The sequence below is a fragment of the Clupea harengus genome, chromosome 21 (genome assembly GCF_900700415.2).
Source record: "Clupea harengus chromosome 21, Ch_v2.0.2, whole genome shotgun sequence".
NCBI lineage: Eukaryota > Metazoa > Chordata > Actinopteri > Clupeiformes > Clupeidae > Clupea > Clupea harengus.
Window position 1 is genome coordinate 6484709 of NC_045172.1, and position 27500 is coordinate 6512208.

General features: G+C 42.1%; 1 protein-coding gene and 1 long non-coding RNA gene across 3 annotated transcripts in view; both read left to right on the forward strand.

The window, feature by feature from the left end:
• Window positions 1–7844, forward strand: part of LOC105912093 — a 38260-nt gene extending 30416 nt beyond the window's left edge. Inside the window, exons 3-4 of one of the 2 annotated variants that reach the window (XR_004162739.2) lie at window positions 1849–2043; window positions 5808–7844. This is a non-coding gene — a long non-coding RNA (uncharacterized LOC105912093). The remainder of the gene's footprint in view (window positions 1–1848; window positions 2044–5807) is intronic. The other variant, XR_001162876.3, reaches the window with a different exon arrangement.
• Window positions 7845–14221: 6377 nt separating this feature from the next.
• net1 (neuroepithelial cell transforming 1) overlaps window positions 14222–27500 on the forward strand; it is a 21620-nt gene continuing 8341 nt past the window's right edge. Inside the window, exons 1-3 of the mRNA XM_031558842.1 lie at window positions 14222–14791; window positions 21895–21961; window positions 25373–25432. Of these exons, the coding sequence (XP_031414702.1) occupies window positions 14655–14791; window positions 21895–21961; window positions 25373–25432 (264 nt within the window). The 5' untranslated portion in view covers window positions 14222–14654. The remainder of the gene's footprint in view (window positions 14792–21894; window positions 21962–25372; window positions 25433–27500) is intronic.

A 27500-nucleotide genomic window follows, 5' to 3' on the forward strand; every position in this document is an offset into this window, starting at 1 on the left:
CATCATGTCCACAGTCATTAGCGCCACACACAAGCTAGTAAAAATAGCCTCACAACTCCAAGTGGAAAAGAACAGGCTTTCTTTTTAACTCGAGGCACACAAACGCAATGCATTCACGCACACACACACACACCCACCTACCCACACACAGAGTTTGACCTTTGAAGGAGGTTCCAGGATGTCCCCCTTGGAAAATGGTTACGCGGAAGAAGGTGATTGTGTGAATGTGTGTGTGTGTGTGTGTGTGTGTGTGTGTGTCTGTGTGAATACTGACTCATGGTGTTGCTAATAAATACCTCATTTGTATTGTGGATGGATGGAGTGATGGATGGATGGATGGATGGATGGAGTGATGGATGGATGGATGGATGGATGGATGGAGTGATGGATGGATGGAGTGATTCTGTCCTTCCCGTGGCAGGGTCACACAAGCCATCCTTCTGCTGCCATCGCCACACATTTCTCTCCATGACCCATGATGGAAACACACGGAGAAAAGGAAGGGATAGATAGTGTGAAGATGCACACCCAAACACACACACACACAAATTATTTTTAACTGATTCAACAACAGATAGTGTTGTTGTGATTCCAGTAACTTGTTTGTTATGTTGGAAGAAAATTCCTGGAAGAAGTTGGAGGGAAATTAAGTGTGTGTGTGTGTGTGTGTGTGTGTGTGTGTGTGTGTGTGTGTGTGTGTGTGTGTGTGTGTGTGTGTGTATGAAAGAGAGAGAGAGAGACTGTAAAATGTGCAGACAGTGACTCATGTTTTGTCATATGGCCTCCATGTTCTCCACACACACACACACACACACACACACACACACACACACACACACACACACACACACACTGCAGATTACTGTAATATTCCCCCATAGGGGATATGACTACATATGACTGTATATGACTGTGTTGGAACATAAGACATGGGGGACCGAGGCTCAAACACATCTGTGACAAATATCACATAATATGACAATCTAAATGGGTGTGTGGGTGTAAGAGATTGCATGTATGCAGTGAGTGTGTCACAGCATGTGTGTGTGTGTGTGCGTGCGTTGCTTGGTGTGTGTGTGTGTGTGTGTGTGTGTGTGTGTGTGTGTGTGTGTGTGTGTATGCGTGTGTGTGTTTATGCGTGTGTGTGTCTGAATCAGCATGCATCTGAGATGAATCATTCGATCAAATACACTTCCCATCAGGGCAGACTGTCACGAGCGTCACGACTAATGCAGCATGAGTGTTTGTGTGTGTATCTCTGTAACAGAACAAATTCTTTAGTGACTAAAAAAATGAGTAATATCCCCTTTTGAAGACCTCCAGCACTTTCCATCTTCTACATATTAGCTGATGTCTTTCTCCTGACTCACCCCCCCTTCTCCCACTCTCCTCTCCTCGCCACCTTTCTTAGACCACCATCTCCTGTGTGACACATTGCAGTTCCATGTAAGATGCTGTTATCTTGAAGATGCATAATGCGATGCATAAAGTGATAGTGCTTCATACAGGTCATTTCCATTGGGCGGATATCTGTTCAGTTCCTGACTTGTTGGCTCATGTCTTCCTGATGCTGGTGGTCCATTTTATTTTATTTGTTTGGGGCAAGAGCACCTGTTTAGGCTGAGAGTAGTGAGACTACGTATGTGTATCTCTCTCTGTGTGTGTGTGTGTGTCATCTTCTCATTTCAACACTTGCGAGAGTGAATGTGTTTGCTTGAGATGAGGTGGTTTTCTGTCATTCTTCTTTATGATCTAATATCACATCCTTTGTAATGCCTTGCATATCTCTGATGGACAACTCTCTTGACAACTCACTCTCTTTCTTTTTTGCTTGTTTTTCTCTCTTAGATGGATTTGGACTGGATTTGCCATTTGGATTTGCATGATGGTTGCCAGGTCCACGTCACAAATCCCCCCCTCTGTTTGACCACTGAAAGATGTTCACTGACGTTTCAGAAAAGGGAGAAGCTCACTTTGCCCTCAAGGTCCAGTATTTCTCTCTCTCTCTCTCTAGATGGATGACATCATTATCAGTGATATACTGTGAGTTTGATGTATATGGGGTATTTCTCTCTCTGGTCTCTCTCTCCCTCTTACTCACACACACACACACACACCACACACACACACACACACACACACACACACACACACACACAAACAAAAACACACAGACACACACTCCTTCTCTTCCTTCTTTCCCTATGAAGATAGTGGTGGGCACAACCACAGCATAGATGACATCATTATCAGTAATATACTGTGAGTTTGTGTATGCCGGGATTTGTGTGTGTGTGTGTGTGTGTGTGTGTGTGGCGTGTGTGTGTGTGTGCACGTGTGTGTGTTCCCTGCATGTTACTTCCTTTGAGTGAAAGAGCAGGAAACTTTTTGACAGGCAGGGCGGAGAACATCCCCTCCTCCTCCCCTTCCACAGAAGTCCCATTCACTCCCACCCAGCAAGGACCCCCAGCTCTCCTCTAACAAGGCCAAAAGAGTGTGTTTGTGTTTGTGTGTGTGTGTGTGTGTGTGTGTGTGTGTGTGTGTGTGTGTGTGCGTGTGTGCGTGCGTTCACTCAGCCCCAAGCTTTCTCCCGCTCTACTATTAGTGTGTGCATGTGTGTGTGTGTTTAAGTTTATGTACTAGTTTGTGTACAAGCGTGTTGGTGTGTGTGCGTTCATGTACAAACATGCATGTCTTTGTGGTTTGTGCATGTATGTACTGTATTTGGTTATACTTGTGGATCTAGGGAAATACTATGCTATCCTCTACTGGTTGTTTGTTGCTGGGTTGAAATGGTTGAAACTCTTTCGATGCATAACATCTGTTTCATCAGCAGTTACGGCTAGAGTGGCCATGTTTGTGTATTCATGGAAGCTGTTAGACTTTTTGATGTTGTGTGTAATTTGTGTTATGGTCTAATTTTTGTGGTCGTATGCTGTGGTTATGAGGTCGTGTGCATTTACGTTGTGCATTTGTGTGTGTTTATGTTGTTGCGGTATAGTATTGTATGTGTATGTTGTTGTGGTTGAATCAGTACGTTTTGTAGCTGCTTGAGTTGGCAGGAGTTTGGGCTCAGTGGTTTAAATGGTTTTGCCTCTCTGGGGTTGCCTGTTTTTGAGGGAATTTCTCGTCTTTTTGTGGCATTGAGGTTTTGCACGTGTCTCTGTGGTTCCAGGGGTTCTTGCGCATGTGTTTGAGTTTTGTCGGGACTTGTAGTGTAAGTGTATTCTAAACGATATGACTGTACTGTGATGAGACCAATCAATGCTGGTGTTTAATATGGATCAAATAAAACAAAATATGAAAATCTATATTTTATAGGTTGAAAATGGCTTAACACACCTATGTTGACGTAGGTTAGGCCCTTTAGTACATAGCTACGCCATGAAATACATAGACTCTCAGTCCAGTAAACTCTCAGTATATGACAGCATATGACATTTGCCATGACAAGTCTATGACATGGTTATGTTAGTCTTATGAAGCAGGCTTCAAGTAAAGTATTACCCAGGTTTGTGGGTCTGAAGTTGCATTGATATGTCCCATGTCAGTAAAGTCTTGGAATACCATATCAGTAAAGTCTTGGAATACCATGCCAGTAAAGTCTTGGAATACTATGTCAGTAAAGTCTTGGAATACCATGTCAGTAAAGTCTTGGAATACCATGTCAGTAAAGTCTTGGAATACCATGTCAGTAAATGTCGATATTTGAGGACATATTAGAGTCTACTTTAGCATTAGTGGCCCACATGTCCACATAACAGTAAAGCCTTTGACTGTGTGTTGCATTCAGAGGAAAAACAGCCTCACCATTTACTCGAATTACACAACTATTAGGTATTTTCTTTGAAGTCTGTGCATGGCGAAAGTGCACACGCATTTGTGTATGCATGTGTGTGTGTATATGTATATGTGTGTGGGCGGGGGGTTTGTTTGCACTTGCCCTCTCGTTGTTGATCTACAGTATGTGTGTATATATATATATATATATATATTAGTGCTGTCAAACGATTAAAATATTTAATCGCGATTAATCGCATTTATGTCATAGTTAACTCAAAATTAATCGCGATTAATCGCAAATTTTTATCTATTCTAAATGTCCCTTCGTTTATTTATTTTTTTCCATCATTTTATTTTTATTTTAATGCCCTTATCAACATGGAAAAGTGGATTGGCTTGCTTTATGCAAATATTTTATTTTATTGAAAACCAATATTGCCAAACAGGGCGGTACAAAATAAAATTATAAAGTGCACATTTCAGGTAAACAAGGACTCAGCCTATAGTGCAGTTAAACCATGGCTTAATATTTTCTTTTTTTCAAGTTTGCTGGGAACATAGCTGTCAGGCCTCTTATTTCAGAAACATTGAACCGTAACAGTAAGGTTACCAATAAAAGGTAAGCCTACTACTTCTTTGCTTTCAGCCAGCTGCCTGTTGACATTTTCAGACAACAGTGAAGCTCGCTTCTTTTGCACAACACAACTTTTAAAAGTAAACTTTCCATTCAGAAGCTTTTTATCATCTATGTCGCCGTATCGCGCTCACCATTCACTCAAACTGTAACGTTAGCCTACTACACAGTTTGCGAGGCCAAAAAGAATGTAAATCTAAAAAAAAAAAAAAAAAAAAAGAAATCGCGTTAATCTCGCGATAAAAAAATTAACGGCGTTAAAATGGGTTTGCGTTAACGCCGTTAATAACGCGTTAAACTGACAGCACTAATATATATATGTGTATGTGTGTGTGTGTGTTTGTGTACTAGTGTTTGGCGTCTTTGATGATGGATGTATGGAGTTGATGACGGATTGTTGTTGCGGTTGCAGGATGCCTCGCAGCCGGTTACACCCCATATCTTCTCAATAGTCAAATCAGTTCTTTATGTTCCATATCGTTTCCCCTCAGTAGATAACAATGAGCATACACACCACATAGATGCGTAGGTAGGTAGATAACTATGAGGTAATGCATTTGTCAGGTACATGAGGTAATAAAAGTGTCCCTCTCTCATAATCTTTCCTTATCTTGATTTGTTATTATTTGCTTTATTGGAAATAGAAAATAATATGTATTTAATGCATAAAAGTTAAGAAAATTAGCAATATTGAGGATCCACACCTTCACTCCCTTACTGCTTTGTCTCTTTTATCTCTGCTTCTTTCTCTCACTACTGTGATTGATCTAGAGGATAGGGTGTGGCGGTGCACTATGGAGGTGTGTGTGTATGTGTGTGTTTGTGTGTGGTGTGTGTGCGTAATTGTGTGTGTGTACGTAGATGTGTGTGTGTGTGTGTGTTTGTGTGTGGTGTGTGTGCGTAATTGTGTGTGTGTATGTGTGTGTGTGTGTGGTGTGTGTGTGCGTAATTGTGTATGTGGTGTGTGTGCGTAGATGTGTGTGTGTGTGTGTGTATGTGTGTGTGCGTATATTTGTGTGTGTGTGTGTGTGTGTGTGTGTGTGTGTGTGTGTGTGTGTGTGTGTGTGTGTGTTTACTTCCCTGTGTATTGGGATGGAAATGTACTGGAGACTAAATGTTGAGTAAGAGGAGAGATCTTTGGCACTGGGGTTTTTGGGCATAAAAAAAGAAGTGATGTCATCACCTTGCTCAGTGATTGGCCGAGCACTTGAGGGCGTAGCGGAGAAAGTGATGGGTGGGTGTGTCCATTGACCTACATGTCCATAACGACTCAGCCAGGTAACACAGGTGTATTTGAACCTTCACGAGTGTGTGTGTGTGTGTGTGTGTGTGTTTTGAGCTTAGATAATATTTTTTTGTGTTGAGTCTGAGCTTTGTGTGTGTGTTTTAGGACCCTCAACACTGCAGGATTACTACACACTTTATGGCAAGCCCCAAAAGGTCTGTGCCCAGGTGAGTGTGCACCTGTCTCAACTGCCATATACTCCCAAACTCACACGCACACACACACACACACACACACGCGCACGCACACACACACACACACACACACTGGAGCAGATCTTCCTATGCTGCCAATGGATGTTACTGTATCGTATATGAATGAGTTTGCTGACACACCTCCTGCTAACAACATAACCTGTTGGCACACTTCTTTTATATTATCCATAATTCTAGCGTGTTATATGGCTGGAGATTGTTTTTGTCTAACTGGCTAGTTCTCTTCTATTGTGTTCTCTGTGTGTTTCTGTGTGTGGGCTGATCTCTGTGTGCTTGTGTGAGTGCTCTGCTCAGACTGGCGCCTGCCCTGACAGAAGAGCTTCCAGCAGCGCTGAAGGTGTGCACTTGGCTCCTCCACTGTCACCTCCATGCTGTGCCATGGTAACGCCGATGTTTGTTTGAGTTGATAGAGTCACTTCCTCACCCAACCAGTCATGCACATGCTGAGCTCTTCCAGCTGTCCCTCTCTCTCTCTCTCTCTCTCTCTCTCTGTGTGTGTGTGTGTGTGTGTGTGTGTGTGTGTGTGTGTATGTGTGTGTGTGCGCAAATGCATCCATAGAGCTCATGTTTGTATGAGAATATATATCAGAATATATTTTCGTGTGTGTACTTGTGTAATGTGTGTGCGTTTGTAAGTTCATGTTTGGATGGATGTGTGTGTTTTTTGTGAGTGAGTATTTGTGTATGTGAGTGTGTGTGTATGTGTATGTATATATACACACATAGTTTGTGTGTGTTTGGGAGGGGGGGGTATTCTTGTCTTCACCTTACATTGTGTGGTTGCAGCACTGCCTTGGTCCGTCCCCCAAAGTCTTCCCCGGGAAGCTGGTTTCAGATGGTGGATTAGATGTACGCTTCTCTGGTCTAGCACCATTTGAAATCAGTGTTCCCGGGGGCAGAAGAGCATCTGTGACACAGGGGTCACCAAGAGGTCAAGACAGGGTCATTCACAGCCTACACGTGGATCACACAATCACAAGGACTGGATATACAGACAAAATAAAAAATACCACACCATAAAAATATTACACCAATTTCCACTCCACAGGATTAGAAATATCTATGGTTCCTACACAACTGAAGTGTATCCGTATGACATTCATTTGATGTTATTGGTTTCCTTGCCTGTAGGGATTCTGTATAACACAGGGCTGGAGTGGTGATATGTAAACTGGGTAGTCTTACTGAAGGTGGCAGTGAAAGAACAAATTAGCCTAGCTTGCAAATGAGTGCATAAGTTACAGTGCTGTCATTAATTACTGTGCATGACCTGCTATGTAAGCATGGTTGCTGTATAGCCTTGCGGTGAGAGAGCCAACTACACGCACAAATTGGACTAAAAAACAGACACAAAGGTCATTATCTTTTGATGAATGTGTGCTACCTCAAATATATCCCCATCCAGCAACGTACCACAGGCAATATTTTAGTGTGCAAGGCCATGGGTAACAAGAGGCAACACACACACACACACACACACACAAACACAAGCTCTCTGCCTCCCTCTCCCACCCTGACATTTCTCCCCCCACCTAAAGATGACTGATTTCCTCTGGTGTTTAGAGCCGCCTTGCCTTCTAGCACCATTTGAAATCGGTTATGATGACTGGGGATCAATGCTGCAGTGCAAACCTACCGGCACACGGGAGAGAGGGGCGATCACAGGGACAGACTTCAGAGCTACAACAGCAGAGCTACAATACAGACTTCAGAGCTACTTTGTGGGAATAGCTGAAATGTATAGGAATGATTATTTTTAAAGCAACTATCATCCTACCACAGATAATAAGGCTGTATCTCTCTCTTTCTCTCTCTCTATCTCTCTATCTTTCATCTATCTATCTAACTAAGTTTGGCTGGCTGTCTTTCTTTTGATTTGTCTCTCCATCTGTCTGTCTGTATAACCAAATAAAGTTTTTAAAGACCATTTCCTTACTATTTTCATTCCCTTGTAGCCTCCTCATTCAGACTGCCAGCTCTGCCACCTAGTGTCATTTTTTTGCAATTACATCAATTACACATCAACGACACTCAAACGCACCGTAACCTGACCTACTTGAACTAACTAAGCTTTGCTGTTTAGTTTGTTAGAGGGCAGCCATTTTTTCAGTTGATGACTGTTACCTTCTGATGCCAGCACAATAAATCAGTTACAGTTACAATGACGTAAGTGATGGCAGGTTGGTAGGAACAGACTGTGCAGATGAAGTGTTTTGAACTCCGAGTGAACTCTGTTGTAGTGAATAGAAGAGTGCCCCGTAATGGCGGCACCACGGAGGCCTGGGCAGCAGAAACGGCAGAGCTCCTTCTCTCGTTTGTCTCCAGAGAATAACACACTGCGGCCATGCCTGGAGCCCGACCCTATCTACTGCTCTATAAATAACCTGTGTGGGTGTGTTTGTTATCTCGCTCACTAAAGATGTGCCTTGATGAGTTGCTGTGACATTGTTGAGCTTGTGTTGCATGTGCACACACACACACACACACACACACACACACACACACACACACACACACACACACACACACACACACACACACACACACACACACACACACACACACACACAGCGCAGTATATGATGCTATACTGTATATCTATATCTATGTTGTGCCTTACCTATCTCTTGCTTATCTGTCGAACCAGGAACAGCTCAATAGCAAGTGACGTCATGAGAAGACGTGAATAGACAACCCGCAAACTCTCAAAGCAGTTATCAACTTCTTATATTCAATCAGAAATAATTACTTATTATTTTTTAGAGTAGAAATTTGAAACAAAGAAGATAAATAAATGCTTTAAGGGCAACACAACGTCCCTTTTGTGACTTCGGCTTCCTCACAGGTAGATTACACAGTGTGTCAGTGTGTGTTTGGTGATCACACATTGTGTCATTTCTTAAGATGACTTCAGAGAGGCCACATAGGGCTCTGTGCTGCAGAGCCAGACAGGGAGAAGGCAGTACAGAACAGGATGCCAGATGCCATGCATTTGAATGTTGTCACACCATGGCAACTAAACTAACACTTGTCTTTCAACAATACAACTGTACACTCAATCAAGGTCATTTCAGGAAGTAGCCTCTCTATCTAATCTCCTCAGAATTACAGTTGTCTGTCATGTAACTGTCAGTGGCGGTATTCAGTGTTCTTCAACATTGGTCTCAAAGACTCTTATATACCTAGAGGCTGACCTACTTATTCAGGGGTGGGCGTTTGTTACAGCTTAGTAAAACGGGTCAAGATTCTTCCAGAAGTAGGATACTTCTCTTAATGGGCAAACAGAGGCAGAGGAGTGCGGTGGGAAAAGGATTATGAAGTCCAGCCAATCCATCAAATGTGAAAGGCCACAATGAAATAGCCCACAATGCATTTTGTGCCAATTTGAAGAATGTTTTTACAATTTGCCTTGTCATCATTGTGAATAATCAGCCCAACTAGCACAGAATCAAATGGATTCCCTTGTTCCCCTGTGAGACAGCAGTACCCATTGTGTGAACAGGTTTTGGAGCTATGTGGGGCAAGTGTGGGCTGTGTGGGCCAGGGTCAAGTGCTGCCTCAGGGATGTACTCAGACTATGATGTCACAATAGTTGAACAGTGACTGTCACGTTCCAAATATGGCGAATTCTGACTCCAGGTCTGCCAGTCAGCATTCCTCATCTGGTGAAGAACAATAGAAAACAATATGGCAAAAAAGTAAGAGTCTGTCCTAAATGTGATGTCATGACCTGTTATAACAGTAATAATAACCTCTTAAACTGTAACCTGTAGTAGGTGCTGATGCAGTGGTAGAAAAATAGTTCTACTATTACGGTAGTCAATACACAGTTGATGGCAATGCTCTACAATAACAGATAGATAGTTTTTCAACCTTTACAGTTTATAGTATAAATGATAAAAATGAAAAAAAAAAAACTGCTAATGTCTGTTGGACTAATCGTATTTGTGGGTTTCCTGAGGATAATTTGACAAATAACAAATGACTTGTCTTGCCTTCTATGCTGAGGTTGTATGAGAAACTTTGTGTAACTACAAGTTCTGTTGTAGCAATGCTGCGGAGAGCAAGTTCTTCAAGGCTTTCTGTCAGCCTATCAGCAATGATGAGGTCATTAGTCCTCTTGTCCAAGAGATCTGCCAGAGGGCCAAAGGTAGGACATCAGACTGTAACCATGGCTACAGACGAGCTTTTCTTCTCTGCCTATTGTGCCTTTCCTGACCTGTTAAGAAAAGTGATGTAAAGAGAAAAAGTCGTGATTGCGGCCCCCTTTGAGAATTACAAAAGGCAAATGGGCTTTTCTGAAAGGACCTCTGCAGGGTAGCCAACTGAAAAGGCCTTCTTGATGTGAGATTGAGCCCCCTTTCTGAAGTTGTAGCATCAGATGCACCGGTGCACATAGAACAAGTTGCAGAAGTGCGGCAAAACATGGACTGAAATTGTCAGACAAATTGTCATTATAAATTGGCAAAAGTGATTATGCCAATTTCTATGATCCAAGAACAAAGTTTGAGCTCTGGTTGAGTGTTGAATGAATGTTCATATTAATGTTTTTTTTGTTTTTTTTAAATGCTTGTTTATACCAGTTTTAGATTCTCAGGAGATTTGGAACATTTTGAGGGCAGAGACCAAATCAAAGCTTGCTCAGCCGACAGTCTCCCAAAAAGTGCTTGCAGCTATGAAGGTTCTGCTCTCACAAACCACATCAGATGACAAATACCACTAAACAAAAACAAGAAAAGAAAATTCTTTGAATCTGCCCTCTCTCAGTTGCCTTGATCATTTCATTCTATTCCCACTTTCCATATCTCTATCTTTACCTTCTTTCGCTCTTCATTTTACATTTCTCTCTCACACTCTTCTGACTCGTCCTATACTTCCTTTTTTATGCATACACTTTCTCTCTATTTTACTCACTTCTGCCCTCTCTCTTTCTCCACCATTATTTCTCTCTTTTTTCTTCCATTCCAATCTCTTCCACTCTCCCCTCTCACTCTCCTCTCTCTCCTTTCCAGTTGTTGGACGAGCATCTGGAGTGTAAACGTGTGACAGAGGAAAAAAAACGCACCATGTTGCAGAGGTGTCGAGTCATTCTCATGTTCAAAGCATCTGAATTTAACCTGGACCGCACGACCTTGCTGATCGCCAACAACCCACTGCAGACTGCCGATGACCCTGCGGGCACCGACAGCCCTACTAAATACCTGCATACCTATACCCACCCCCCAATACAGGTGACGGTCTACCTTCCCGCAACATCCCAACATGACACACCGTCAGGTGAAAGTCGTGTAGCCTAGATCAGATAGAATGCTAACAGTAATTAGTTAGCTTGTAAGCCTGTTGCTGGCTTGACAATATTGCATCTGGCTACTAAGCCTTATGACATTCTTGGCGGTTGACATCAGAGGTCTGTGCAATTACGGTTCAAGTCCAAACTGGGCAGCAAAATTGCTTGTATAAGAATCATATTAGGCCTCTATTAGACCCACACCTAAATAAATACAATGCTGAGCCTACGAAAGAAAGAAGGGATGGGTGCAAAAAAAAACTAGCTACCCGCTACCAACACCTGAAACAGAGAGGGGTGAAGTGAGATGGGTATTCAGAGAGATGTCAATCAGTCTACAACTACTTCCTGTGTCATTCCCAGTGTCATTACTGTACTCCCTCCCAGTGTCATTACTGTTGTAAATCTGTACCAGACCACAATTACTGATATCCTGATGGCTTGCCAAGGGCTATGTGGAAAGACAGTGATGAATACACTTCAGGATGTAAATTACTTTCTTCACACAACGTAGAGTTCAATCCAAAGCTTTTTGGACTGTGACGTGTTTGTTGAGGTATTAATGTAAAAACAGCTGTCCCTTAACTGTTTACCCAGTATTTATACGTGTAAACACCCTCTTATAAAATCTGAGGGCAAGCACGTTAACTTTGATGTCATAGTTTTATTTTCATTTCAAATCTGATCTGTTGTCTTGGAGCACTGAGCAAAACATAAGTGAAAATGATGTCAAGCTCCAATACCTTTAGACTGCACTGCACTGTATATGACACATCTCCATCCTCTCCAGAAGGGGGCACCAGACTTGACCAGCTCTTGCAAACTGCCTCCTCTGAAACGACCTATAACATCTAATTCACCAAGACAGGAAAGAGCGGGCAGGTATATCCCAACTATTCAGTGCATTCTGTTTTTTCCACAGCCACTAAAGTAACTGTTTCAACAAAAGAAAGTGCTAAAAATGCTTAAAAAAAAACAACAACATGCATATCGTTAGAGTGCGCATGATTAGGGAAAGTTGGTTTGGGGCAAGGACAACGCTAAAAGAGCTAATGATTTTTCTGCAGTGTTGTTGTCAAGAGGTATTGTCAGTGCCTTTCTACGCAAACTGAAGCCAGGAAAAATAGATGTGAAATCACTTGGGGCATCTAGGTTAGGTATACGTGGCACATCTTTATTTTTTTTTTTTTTTTTTAAATCTGCCCAGATAGTTAGGCTACTTCTTTGAGATGACCAGGAGAGGTCTGTGTTCTATCTGTCATGGAAATGGACTTGATCATGTCATAATAAACAACTTAGCGCAACTGTTTCAATACAAGAAAATCAATACATTGGAAAAAGCATAAACCTTGTTTTAGGATAGAACAGATTATAGGATTATTGATACTTCAGGTATTTGGCCTTCACTCCAGACACGTTAGAAGAGCCTCAGGTCCAAGCCTAAGTTTATTGCTGCCTGAATTCAATATCTTACTTTTAACCCACCACTGATTTTGTTTCACAGACCGTAGTGGGGCCAAAAGTGGAGCTGTCTCTCGAGGAACCATTGACTATTTCAGCTCTGATGAAAAACTCAACCGCAGTGACAGTGCCAGGTCAGGGAAGCTTTCAGGCATGGCCAGGGCCACATTCTGAACATAGACAGCAAGCTATGCGTCTACCACCATGAATCTGTAACCGCTCTGACCTTCTGTCTGGCTTAATGTGTTACTATCCATCAATAAATATTTCATCTTGATTCATCAGTTTGTTGTGTTTTGGCAGTGTTGACATGCATGTCTGATGTTTAGAAATGTAAAGTTACATGCAATAGTGAATAATATATTAAACGAGATCATGTGTCTAAGAAACATGACATCGGCTTTGGGGTTGCACAAGGGAGCTGCCTTGGTCCATTATTATTCTCACTATACATGCTGATGTAGTTATGCGCATGACACGCAACTTTATATCTCTGCTGAACCCAATGAAGATGCAGCTATAAACTCCATTACTACCCGTCTTTTGGCCGTAATTTCTTATAGTTAAACGAGGACAAAACTGAGATCCTACTAGTCGGCCCTAAACCAAAAAGAGAAATGCTGTGTCCCCGGATTAACTGAGGTTACAAGTCTTGGTGTTATCTTACATTCAGATCTAAGCTTCAAGTCCCACATTAACAAGGTGATGAAAACATATTTTTTCCACCTTAGAAGCTAAAGTAGCCTACTACTATCTATAAATTAATAAGATGCTGAAAAACTGATTCATGCCTTTAGTTCAAGCAGGCTCGATTATTGTAATGAAATTCTTACTGGCCTCCCGAAAAAAACAACTGAGAGACTTCAGCTCATTCAAAACTCTGCAGCTCGGCTGTTAACCAGAACCAAGAGGAGAGAGCACATTAATCCAGTCTTAGCTTCTCTGCACTGGCTTCCGGTAACATTTAGAATTGATTTTAAGGTCCTTCTCCTTATATACAAAGCCCTTAATGGGCTAGGACCAAGTTACATTGCAAAATTCCTTGTCAAATACTTGCCTTCGAGAACACTGCAATCATCTAATGATGGTTTATTGCAGGATCCCAGCAACAACCGTAAGAAAATCGGGGACGCAGCCTTTGTCAATTACGCCCCAAGGCTATGGAACACACAGCCTAAAGGTAGTCAGGGAAGCCAGCGTGCTAAACATTTTACAAATCTTCTCTTCACCTTAGCCTTTAACTAGCTATGACTTTGCACTAGCGTACTGCTGCATTTAATTTGATATTCCTTTTCTTTCTGCAGTTTTATTTTCTATCTTATGTTATGTTATTTTACGTATTCTATTGTTTATCTTAAATCTATATGCACTGTCTCCCTGTTTTTATGTTCATTTTGTCTATTTTATGCACTCTATCCCAGTTTGTATGTATATTTTATGTCTATTTTTATGTGAATCAGTGTTCATTCTTTGTGCATGTAATTATTTGCTGTAAAGCACTTTGAGTTGCATTGTTTTGTATGAAAGGTGCTATACAAATCAAATACAGTTTATTATTATTATTATTTATATTACAAATATAAATAATTTAGGACATACAAATATCAGCCCATTTAAAACAAAAGAATCTAGCTCCAAAACCAATGTCACCGATAAGGATGAAGTAACTTCAGAAAAGTTGGCAGAGCAAATAGACAAACACGAATGCAAGAGAACACCATAAAACTTCCACGCCCAGGTTTGACTAGAAAGTTCATTGCTTTAGAATCTTTTGTTATCGGGTATAGTAACTCCTCCCATAAATTCTGGTCTCCGGGCAACAATTGCCCCAGGTCTTTCCTCATTGGTCATTACAAATGTTTCCGCCATATTCAAACTTCCGTCCGCATCAGTTTGAATTTTGTCCATTGCCCTGTTATTTTTTGTCAAAATTCGGTTATATTTTTCCATTCACCATAGAGGTTTCATTTTACATTACATTTAGTTTCAATGGAGGAAACCACTGAGCCGCCGGTCGAGATTCCAGAGCTGAGTAAGCTGCCGAAAAGGAGAGGAAACTCCAAGAAAAGAAATTCCACCGTCTTGGACACAGAAACGTCCCCCGAGATCAATAACAATGCGAAACGGTGAGGAGGGGGACTTTGAAGAACTCGGGCTGAGTCTATTCGTCTGCATTGTCTGTATTACTCGAACACTTGGATGACCATGTTAAGTGTTACCTCTGTATATCGTTTCAAAAGTGAATTACATGTTGTTGAGGATACCTTAGCTAACGTGACATTTTAATAGCACACTATCGTAAGCTAAGTTAGCTATCCCTAGCTAACTTAGCTAGCCCACCAGCATAGTTTCCTAATGTGACGGTTATCATAGCTATCTAGCTGAGCTAATGCTTGCTAACTTTACCGTTCAAATAGTCAGTTAGCTAACGCTAATGGTGACGTTAGCGGTATCTTCTGTAAATAACGTTATCTACAGCGGACGTTGCTGTTGCTTCAGGTTCCAATGTTCGTGTTTTTTAGGTCGCAATCATTAAGTCTTAACACTGCATTATCCTTCATCGACACCGCGCACATGATGTCGACGGACTGATTTAGCACAGTATTGCTGATGAAACACAAAGGATGCAAGCAAAGTATGGTAGCCTTTACGCCCTATTGACATGCCAGTCTCTATACTGCTAGCAGGCTAGCTACATGTAAATGTTATGATTGATGAAGTATACAGGGAAACACTCTTACTTAAACTTGTTGGTAAATCAATCAGAAATAGTTACACTTTTACTCTGCTATGGTACATGTCACCACACGGTGGCGCTCTAGACCGACAAACGGTAGCAACATGGCGTGTATGCTTTTGAGCGACCATTTCCGGTTATTGATCTTGGATGCATCATGTGAGCAGATGCATGTGATGCTAAAGTGTACTTTGCCCCCTCATATCGGTTTCATATAGAAGACTTTGTTCCTCCATAGTCACACATGTGTATGCATGTCCTACATCGCTTCCACAGTCAAAGATCAAAACCCAAAATGACATCCCAGTAATTTCATGTATCATCTGAGAGAATCCAGGACAGTGGTTTCACCACTGTCTCAGATTTTGCTCAACGGATCCCAAAATTAATGCCTGTAAAATATTTTTGTTTAATTCACCCTTTAATAACCAGACATCAAGTGATTTCCATGTACATTTTTTGTTTTTACTAGCTACCCACACATGCCAATGTGATCTCATGTAAATTACCAAACCATGCTACCAAACCTTGTTTTATTTATAATATCTTCATGACCATTGGTTGTAGAGACCTCAAGTAATGGAACAAAAGTAATAACAGATAGAAAAAGTTGTAGTACCCTCAATATCACTTAGTTTCCAATAGTGGATTTTTGAGGCTATATAAATGAAAATAAGTATGAAAAAAAAAATAGGATTTGAACAGAGATATTTTACTGGCCTAGGTTCTGTGACCCATTTATGATATAGACTAACGGCACCAACCTTATCTGATTTGACATGGAATGACCCATTATGGTTACCTTTAAAAAGCCCATAGACAAGCTGAAACATGCTCAAGTCGAGTGTTCTGTATGTATGAAATGTTCCAGAATAACAGCAGGAGCGAATGGACCCCTAACATAAGGTCGAGGGTAAATGGTTATGTGGTGTTATTTTGAGCCGAAAAAAAAACGTTAGGGTTTTTGTTGGCAGGGAATGTAATTTTCCCTTCCTGGACATGGCTTTCCATGGCCCATGCCAATGTTTTGCCCGCTGTAACTGACCAGGGTAGCATGGGAAAACAGTACCCTTTTGGTGGGTGGTGTAGGGTGTGTTGGAGTTATGATGTGTGTGTGTCTGCATGTCTGTCTGTGTAAAGATTATTTGTTCATTCTATTATTTTAGTTTGCCATTTTCAGTGTGTATAGGCTTGTAAAGATGAGTCTATATGTATAGCATTTAGTTTGCCGTGTTTTCACTGTTTGGCCAGTGCGAGCTAGGGCTATCGTCGGGCCAACTGGGGCGTATGGCCTGGGGCCTCAAGTGGCGAGAACAAAAGCCTTTTGCAATTCCACTAAGGGGGATAGTCCTGCAGTATTGCTTTAAAACCTGCCCATAACATGACGCCTTGATTTAAACAACGCCCATTTTACAAGCTACTGTGAATGTATCATGCGATAAAGTCTGGATGCCAGGCACATACGACCTATAGCAAAATAAGTTAAGAAAAGGAATAATACAAATAATGGAAATCGAAGTGGCAGTTTGTTTGATCTTCACCGTGCGAATTGGACAGTTTTTTTTTTAAACAATTTCCGTGGCAGCACTATGTACTATATGATTGCATGAACATTAAAATAATAACATAGCCAACACCTTACTTACGTAAACGAATTAAATCCATATTAAATGTGCCGTAACATTAAAGGCGGCACCATGTGGCCATGAAGGGTAACTGCACTTTGTACATATTTCAGATAAGGAAACAGGTGGGGGTCACGGAAATATCTAACTCATAACATTTGAAGTGTTACCCCCTTTCGCAGCCTTTTCTTGGCCTTCCCTTTTCCCATGGGCTGCATGTGAGGACACAAATGTCTGAATCTGTTGGACCGGACATTGAATGGTCTTTACTTTCCCAGTTCCAAGTACAAAGTCTGTGTATGTCCGATTAAGCCAATGTGTAAATAGAGATCATTGTTAAGAGAATCCACAAGCGATAAAGCGTTGATGTTGACCCTTAAGACACGTTGCTGAAACAAATGATGCATACATGCAGTCACACAGTATTTATTTATTTATTTTTAACTTCAAAACGTAGCACATCCACCTAACTTTCTAGCAATAACTAACTAGCTACTTAGCTAAACTGAACAGCAATGTTTCTCACAAATTTGAATGTCACTGGCACCATTGAATGGAATCGCAGCTGTTCATGTTTGTTAGCTGGGTAGCTATGTATCTAGTTGCTCATATTAGGCTAGCAAAAAAAAAAAAAACATTCACAATTGCAGACCTCCCACTAGTAGTCAGCTGCATTTTGTCAGTCATTTGTAGCTAGCTTCAAACCAGCGAACTAATGTATAGCCTACTTGTTTAGTTATTCATATATCTATGCTTTTGTGTTGTCTGTGTGACCGCATGGTAAGCAGAGTATTTCCAGATGAGAACGCGTCTGACACGGACAGTCTCCTGTTGTGTGTGACATGTCTGACAGGGCAACTCCGGACAATGTCTGGACTTGATTCTCTGGACATTGTTAGGTGTTCATATGATAAAACGGCACGAGAAGGCTGAAAAATCTCCAAAGCTCTGTCACTGCTTTCTGCCCTGTTTTCCCTGACACAGAACCAACCTGTGTTGCATGCTACACAGGGCTCGAAATTAACTTTTTGGCTTACCAGCCAAAATGGCTGGTAGATGAAATAAATTACCAGCCAATCATATTTTTTACCGGCCAAAATTAAACCTGGCATTTCAGACCTACTCTGACATTGTTTGACTTAAACAACCTTTACCTATGATTTTAATATCATTGTTAATCACTCTCAGAATGGATAAACAAAATCAACTAATTTAACTTTTTTAAATAATTTATAAATTCAATTAATTTTATTTATATAGCCCCAGAACAGTACAATTGTCTCAAGGCGCTTTACAGAGCCCAGAGCCTGAAACGAAAAATAAACAAAAAACTTGTGTTGACAATAATACAACTCAATTCCATGTAGGCCTACTTGATGGCTGGGTTCCCTGTAATGTAACTAAACAGCCTGGTATTGATGTTGTTTCTGCCATATCATTTGATTTTGCATTGTTGGCTGACGTTTGTAGCTCGCTAGTCAATGGCAACTCCCCATGCTAGCTAGCGATAGCTAGCACGCAAAAATTAGTTAGCTTAATTTATCGGGAGACGGGAGGACAGGGGATATCATTGCACAACAATAGTGGAGACAAGCTCGAAATCATATTATCGATAGTTGATTTTCTTGTCAGCCTGACAAGGAAGTATAAAACTTATCTTAATGATGGATCCAGTAGGGTGACAGGCTAGGATAGCTAGCTGCTTAGCTGCTGCTAACATCATTCAGAGACAACAAACTTCTGGATTCTAGCTGACCGGTTAAAGCCCACTGACGTTTACCTTTGCGTGTGGTAAAGTAAGTTAGTCTGTTTCAACTTTTGATTTGCGCTCAAAATATAGAACTTTATAAACTTTGTATTCGTGGGCAAAATATTAAAACTTTGTATTCGCGTGCAAATTGTTATAGTTGTATAGAAATTCTTAGAACTCTCTCCCACTGTTCGTGTTGGCCTTGCAAGCTATTTTTAACCATGACGGGAGCGGTAGTCGGGCGCTGTACTCCGCAATGTCACTCGCCAAGTGGCGGGGCATCGGATACAATTTAGTCGCCAGCCAAAAAATCTACACGCCATTGGCGCTTGGCGGGTGCCAATTTCGAGCCCTGATGCTACATCTGTCCTGGGAGACTGTTGCTAACTTTGGTTGATGCTGGACAGAGATGTTCAAAGTGCGGTAATCAACTACAGTTGCCCTGACTGTTTTAATGACAATTCCAATTTGAAACGGTATTTACCGTCTGGAATTTAACAGTGGTTCACTGGGAAACTGATAACCGTTTCATCCCTACTTGGCACACATACACACATCCCTACTTGGCCCGCTAGTGGAAATAAGGCTCATGAGGGCTTTCATTGGGCTGGTCTTTAACAATAGGCCAACGGTAAAAAAAAAAAAAAGCAATATTTGCCTGTTTCAAACCACTATCTCTAACAATATCTCCATGTAGACAAAGATCGTGAAAGTTAAGTCTACCTTGCTTGAACTAATGGCTGTGTGTAAGACTGGTTCAAAAGTAAACCCCTATCGTCGCAATAGACCATGCTTGAGTCAATACCAGATTGAAGGTAAGTATTGAGCTACTTTGCTTCTAGGTCCAACAGTGATATGGAGTCCTTTTTTTGTGCAGATAACACCGTTAGTTCAATTGCATAGCCATCTCAATGTCCCTTGGTTAGCCTACACAGTGCTTGCTGCATTACAACGATACATTAACTTCACAAGCGACTGCTGTCTGGAAGATTAAGTATGTATTTTTTTTTTGGCGCCACACAGAGTACACACCCAGTTATTGGTGTTCTTAGTTAATTGAGCAATGTACTGTAGGTGGGCAGGTCATTTCACCTCTGCATTTTTGTAAAAGGAGTCAACATCCTCGGAATGCCACTGGTCAATGAGTCTAGATCTTAAAGAGTTCATTAGTTAAAGAATGGATGCATGTTTATTTACATTGGGTCATGAAACAATGATGGCTAGTACTGTGTACATGTAAGTAGATTGAGGGATTAAGGGAGGTTGAGAGATTTAAAGCTGTGGTGCTTGGTGTAACACTAGAGCTTTGTGGTACACGTCAGTGGTGTTGACACACACAGGTCGTGGGACTGCTCGGGTAGGTCTTTGATGTTCTTCAGGAAATGGAACATAGGAATGCTGACTGTTTTCAGTAGAATTGGCGTTAGAATCATGAAGAGTGTGCTTCTAAATGTGGTTGGTTGTGCCATACCAGACTTCATTCCCCGCATGTCTATTTAGGGCTGTGCCAGGTTGCCCAGGGCTGTGTGTGTGTGGGCTGCCTGTGGCAGAGATTCTCCGGATGCCCCTCTGGACTCCTCACACCCATCTAGTACGAACACACACACAAGAATGTAATGTCACACTATTGACGCAACTGTATTGTTTGACAGCTGAATTACTTTGGAAGAGGTGTGTGTGTGTGTGTGGGAGGGGGAGCTGGGAGCTATGTCAGGTGGAGTCGGAGTAAAATGTGGATTGGTTTCCTCTTGGCTATTCTCCTTACCTGACAGCTCTCTTCCTGTCTCAGGGAACACACACAGTAAACACAGCTGATACTGATTATAGTTAGGTTACATCTTGCAGCTATACATTTTCCTAAAGACCCTCTCAAATTATAGTCCTGCACACATGAGTGTACAGTCCATATTCAGTACACAGCAAAAGCTGCAACACGCACACACAGAGAGAGCCCAGGGCCATCTTGCACAGTCCCTAAACCCTCAGGGAGGATTGCTTTTGAGTGTTGCAATTAGTTTTTCGGAATACAGACGGCCTTGGGGGGAAAACCTTTAGGCGCCGCGCACATCCATACACACCCATTTTATCCTTCCGGTATCAAAAGCACCTAGATTATGCATTTCAAAAGTAAAAAAAAAAAGAAGAAACGTCAAGAAAGATTATGGTCGGAAAGTAATTTTTCCATTAATATTATAAACATAATAGCATAACCTAGCTGTCTCATTTGGTAATAATAGAGAAGAGATTTAGATAGTTACCGGAAACCGATGTGGAAATTTGTTTATTTCATGCTTTGAAAAAATACCCCGATATTGATGATTGCAAATTGATGTGGTGGCATGGCTTCATACCCTAGGCAACGAATACAGAAATATCGCCCACCCTTACTGTGCGGGAATGATTAGGGACAGGATCATTCTGCCTGCAAGTCCTCGCAGGTCGTCGGTTACTCTAAACTACTGTACTGCTGGCGCACACATGCCTGTGGTCAGGGTGGTGTGAGGCAATCATAACCTTCATCTGACACACGATTCCAGAGAACTGAAATATTGCAATATATCTCTCTTGCTCTCTCGCCCCTCTTTCGCATACGAATCCGATTAATGTATCAGGTAAAAACAACATCGGACAGATAACCCCCTTGCTCTTCTCGAATGTGTCAAATCAATAGTTGCAATTCCCACTGCAAGCGTGTTTAGAAGATTATCATTCATGGTATTGGGTCGCCAGGGGATCAATTAACAATTAGACCTAAACGTTTAGTATCCATTCCCACATGACACCCGAACACTTAATAAACACGCAAGAAATGGATGCAAAATGCTGTTAATTCATATATTTTTTTAATAGTGTAGTGTGTACATAAATATGATACAGTAGCATTGTATTTAAAAGGAGGTGCAGCATACTTATCAGAGAAGTAAAGTGCATGGGAAGCATTTGTGTGTGTATTTGCCTTGGCTGTGTTGTTTACTGCTGTGGGCTTATCTTAATATGGATTTAGAGTTAATATTCTGTTACCCTTTTTTTTTTACGGAACTGATTATTACAAATATTTTATCATTAATTCCCCGTTTCTTTTTTCCCTCTGTCTGCATTCTTCTCTCTCTCTCTCAGACCTCCTCTCAGGAGAGGTAGCTCGTTCACCTTCCTGACCCCAAGCTCTCAGTGGGACTTCAGTCTGGTGAGTCATAATTTGCTTCCCTTCAATAATATTGTGTGTGTGTGCATGCCTCCAGATAATGGTTGGCGGAAAGGATACGTTTGATAGAAGACACTGTGTTTCTTTTATTGTTTGTGTGTGTATTAGAGAAGTCTGTGTGTGTGTGTGTGTTTGAGTTAAGTTGAGGGTTTCTGCATGCGTATGTTGGATATAATTGTGTTTTAGGAAGGGAGAGAGAGAGTGTGTGTGTGTGTGTTGGGATGAACTTCTTCCTGTTGTATCCCAGCCACTGCTGCTGCTCTCTGTCACAGGTTAAGTGACAGAGGCACGTGCCCCAAGCACACACAGCCGCACAACGCAAATAAGCTTTTCTCTTGGCTTAAACTCTCCTAACAGAGGAAGAATTGTTCCCTCATGTTGCACTGACTCTGCCTATCCTGTTGTACCTGATTCCTTTTTCTTGAAACACAGGAAAGGTTTTTAAGACCGTATGCTGACCTTTCTAGTGTTCATTGGTCTCTCTCTGACACACACACACACACACACACCACACACGCTCTGATGTGATGTGGCAGTGGAGGGTTGCATACCATAGGTCAGTCTGACGCACTGATGAGGTAGATGACCCCAGCAACCAACTCCTGTGGTCTCTCTGTCTGCCTCTCCTTTTCTAGGGCCAATGATTTTCCATTTAAAAAAAATGCATTTTCCGTTTCACATTTGGTGAATTCCGTTTTTTTTTCCGTTTCAGCTCATTTTGTTCACCCTGAGGTAGATTGATGGCTTAAAATGAGTGAATATTATGTGCCCTTCTTAGATTGTTGTTTGCCAGCCATCAACAGAACAGAAGACTAAACATTTTTTGTTTTAAATGCGATTGGGAAGACGAGCGCGTGAATGTGACTGAATGTGGCTTTAGCGGAGATCTGTTGGTCAACCGTTGAAAAGGGGGGCGTGGCCGGAGCAGTGTTCAGCGCAGACGTGACATTTTCTCAGTGGTTTTGTTCTTTAATTAATGTTTGTTCATCGTTGCAATCGTTGTTGTGTTTATTTGAAAGAAATATAGACTTGCAGCCCAAAATACAGGGGAATTTGGGCGATTTGTATGAACAAAATGATGTGTCCGTTTCAAAGGTGCAATTCCGTTTCAAAGTGTTCATTCCGCGAATTCCGTCCGTTTTCCGTTATTGCGGAAAATCATTGGCCCTACTTTTCGCTCCCTCTTTCCTTATCTCTCTTTCTTTCTCTGTTTATTTGTCTTTCTTTCTTTGTCACTGTGTTCTTTCATTTATTATTTCTTTTGTCTTATATTTCCATGTTTTCTTGTCTTCCTTGTCTTTTCCTGTTCCTTTTTCTTCGTCCTCTTCTTTCTCTCTCTCTCTCATTAGATCAGCATCATTGTAATGGGTGGTTTGCATTTCTCTCTGATGTCCTAACTGCTGTTTACTGTAAACCCGTTGTGGTGATTGGAACCAGAGCTCCATTACTGCATCAAACACACACATACATATGCGTGCCCACGCGCACACACACACACATTGGCACAAAGCATTCCTGCGCTGATGAAGGAGTGAAGGGGAAACTCTATCTGCCTATCTCTCCATCGCTCTCATTGGAGGAGAATGAAAGAGAGGGAGAGGAGGGAGGATGTGCTTCATCTTGTGCCAGATGCCGTCTTCAGTTTACCTCAGAGCCCAGTAAACACACACACACACACACACACACACACACAAACACATGCACACAGACCAACACACCAACTTTATCACACATTCAGATTAGATGCTCTTTAAATGGCACACCTTTGAAAATTCTCTCCCAAAAAGCGACCACTCTGTAAGAATGTGTGGGGATGGGAGGTGTGTGTGTTACAACGTTTGATGTGAAGGCAAGTATACACAATTATGAAAAGCCTTCAGGCTTTGTAGGCAGAAGTATGCTGTGTGTGTGTGTGTGTGTGTGTGTGTGTGTGTGTGTGTGTGTGTGTGCTTCAGGTGTTGGGCTGGAAGACTCGGTACACATGCATACATGGCGGAATCACCTGCTCGTTAGCCTTCTGTCTTGTGTGTGTCTGTGTCGACTGGGCACGGAGGTCACTGTCAGATGTGTGTGTTGACTGAGCTGACATGGTGTATCTTATGTGTTTTTAAGTGAGCGTGTGTGTTCTTATGTCTTATTCGACTCAGAAGTTACAATAAATGTCATGAGATTGCTCATGCAGAGAAGTGTGTGTGAGAGAGAAAGACCAACGAACCCTAGAAAGGTCAGCATACTGTCTCAAAAATCTTTCCTGTCCTCATAAAAGTTCAGACACAATAGGCCACAGTGACTCATGTACCTACCAAGGTCTGCCCCACCTGTTCTCTTGCCTGTAAACGATACAAACAACTACATTCAAAAACACTCCTGAACCGTAGCTATATAATGCCACTTTTCTGGCAGTCAGAAGCCTGTGGCCTTCAGCTCTACTCCTACTCAGTTTCTCTTCATTTAGATATCGGGAAGAGGGGATAGAGAAGGAAAGGGGAAGGGGGGTTGCATTTTCCTCTGAGCGTGTTAGACTTTGGCCTGTCAATCAATCAACACTTCCACTGTAGCGTCTGTGTGTTGATTGGCTATGCTGATCCCACCAATCACAGTCCTGATTAATGAGAGGGGGGTGGGGAAGAGGAGATGGGCTGTTCACTTGTGTAAAGAGTCTGACGACCTATTGGCAATCACAGGCTTAATGTGATGCTAATGAGCTCTAAGACTGAAACTGAGTGGATGTGTGTGGTGTGTAGAAGTTTCTCATTCAGATAGAAAATCCCGACAGGATTCTAATGTTGGAAGCTTTACGAATAGTCCCCGTCCCTTGTTGACACATGCACACAAACAGGCCTCACACACAACTAGCTCCCACACACTCAAACCCACACAGTTGGTACACACACACACACACACACACACACACACAACTAGTACACACGTTTTGTCACCTTTCAGCTGTTGGAAACCAGGTGCTAATGTGAGCCCCTAACACCTCCCCCCCCTTTAGAGGGAAGTTCTTTCTCCCAGTGATGTGACCCCTAGGGTGAACATCACCTCTCTCTCACACATACACACACACACACGCACACATGCACACACACAGTCTCTCTCTTTCTCTCTCTCTCACACACACACCATAGCTCTGTGGGGTAGCTAGTGATTGGAAGAAGGAACAATGGGAAGAATATGAAAAGAAAGAATCCCTCATTGAAAAACATGCAGTGTATTCAAGACTGAGTGTGTATGTGTCTGGGGGGTGATAGCTGTCTGTCTGTGAACACACAGTAAACATATGGCCTCTCTTCCTTAGGAGCTGTTTTCATTTCCACTGAGTGTGTGTGTGTGTGTGTGTTTTGTTTGTTGTATGGACCCCTCTGACACATGCTTGTGTGTGTTCCACAGAAGCGCAAGAGGCGAGAGAAAGACGATGACTCGGTCAGCCTGTCCAGCTTCGACTTCAAGGTGAGTCATTAAACCATCCCCAGGCCACAGGAGTCAGCACCATACATCCATAATCCCAATACCCACATCAAACAATTCCACACTTACTCATGATGGGTTCAGGGTTTCACACAGGACCGATGGTGCATTTGATAGTTGTGTTTGTTGATAGAAAATGAAAATTCATCCAGACCTGCAATCATAAAGGGAGGTCATAACGATTATGTTCCTCAATAGTACTGCCTCTTGATTCTGTGGTTCAGATGTCTTTGGTGTAGTTGTTTGCACACAGTGTCCAAGTCAGTTTAAATGAATGCCACAGAATGCATAGAAATACTGGGATACATAGTTTCTTCTTTTTTTAGAATTTTTCACTGGTTTAGAAGCACTATAAATCTTCCTTGGAACAAGGACAACAAATGTCACCTTTTCTGTTTTGCTGTACGAACAGTTTGTGCACTGGTGCTAAACCTGGTCACCATCAAACTCATCCACACTCCCAATCTGTAGCCCCAGGCTCCACTTCCCTTTAAACCACCAGCTCCGTAGCACAGTCATCCACTACAGGGACACCGCTTGGCCGGTGCTGTCACACGTAAAACCGCCATACTGTGAGTAACCGCAGTGAACTGCATACAGTCAGCCGCAGCCCGTTACTCACAGCAGCCCAACTCCAGTCTGTGGTCAAATAACCTGTGGGCCGTGGCTCACAGACAGGAAGGCTCAGGTGAAGAGCGCTGGGAATATAGCGCGTGCCTTAGCGTTGTCTAAAATGTACTTTACTTGTTTTGAAATGCACTAGTCTTTTCCAAAGGGCACCAGAGAACCAGTGTCATCTAAAATGCACAAACCTTCCCTATTGTCAAGCTCTGTTGTGTTTGGTGGCTTAACATTTGTTATAGGGGAGAGTTTAGTGCACACATGCCTTATGTAGTGTAGTAGTTCAGGAAATCACGGCCATCTCAGACTTTGTTTGCCATAGCCAATCATCATTAAGCCAGAATGCTGTGCTGTTATTGGAACTTTAACTTTAACTTTAATCTTCCCCTGTGAGCCCTTCCGGAGTTTATCCAGGCCCGGGCCCGACAAAGTTTCCAATCAGAGCTGTCTGGTGGAAAAAAAGAGGCTGTGTGTGTGTGTGTGTGTGAGTGTTTTTTTTCCGCAAAGGCCTAAATGCAGTTTGGCAGCGGAGCCAAGTGTGGGTCGGTGCTTGTGTTAGAATTCATCTCCCTAGCAACTCCGTACTCACAGTTCCTGTCATCGCTGGACACACCCCGAATACTATCCATCATGAAGACACACACACACAAAAACACCATGACAATAGATGGTGATTCAAGTCTAAAATAACATTGATGAAAAGTCTGGTTTTATAAATCCTTGAATGTCACAAGAAACTGGGTGTGTAAAAACAAACACACACACACACACACTGGCCATGCTAGACTACACTAGTTTTGTTTTGTAACTGTTAATTTGTCCCTATCTGGCCGTTGCTCATTGTTTATGAATGGCTCCAGCCTGTGTGCATATGTAAAGGTATGCGCACACACACACACACACACACACAAGCATAGCACATGCATACTAGGAAAGTACTTGACTTTAAATAAAAGAGGTATTGTTTACCTGGAGTATCGTATGTGTAACAGTCTGAGAATGTGAAGAGCCCTTCGATACAGGTTTATCGGCAAGCCCTATTTATGAACAGTCCCTATGGCGACCAGATGTACACAGATGATGCCATCACAGACTCTATTGTTAATTCATGAAGCAGATTCAGCACGCTCTTCCAAAAGTTTCAATTCTGACACGTTTTTCTGGTTGTGTGTGTGTGTGTCCAATCTAGCTTTCTTTCTCTGACCAAACCAGTTTCACCTGACCATTTGCGTATTTCACTCCACCACTCAGTGCCATAAACTCCAAATACACACACACACATGCTGAGCCAGACCTGAGGTCATAGCACCCCTAGTGTGTGTGTGTGTGTGAGGTTTGTCTGGGGCTTGCTACGTGCACTCTTACCCACTTGCACTCTTACCCACTGACCCCTGCCAGTCTCTCAAAGGTACCTGTATGTGTGTGTTGT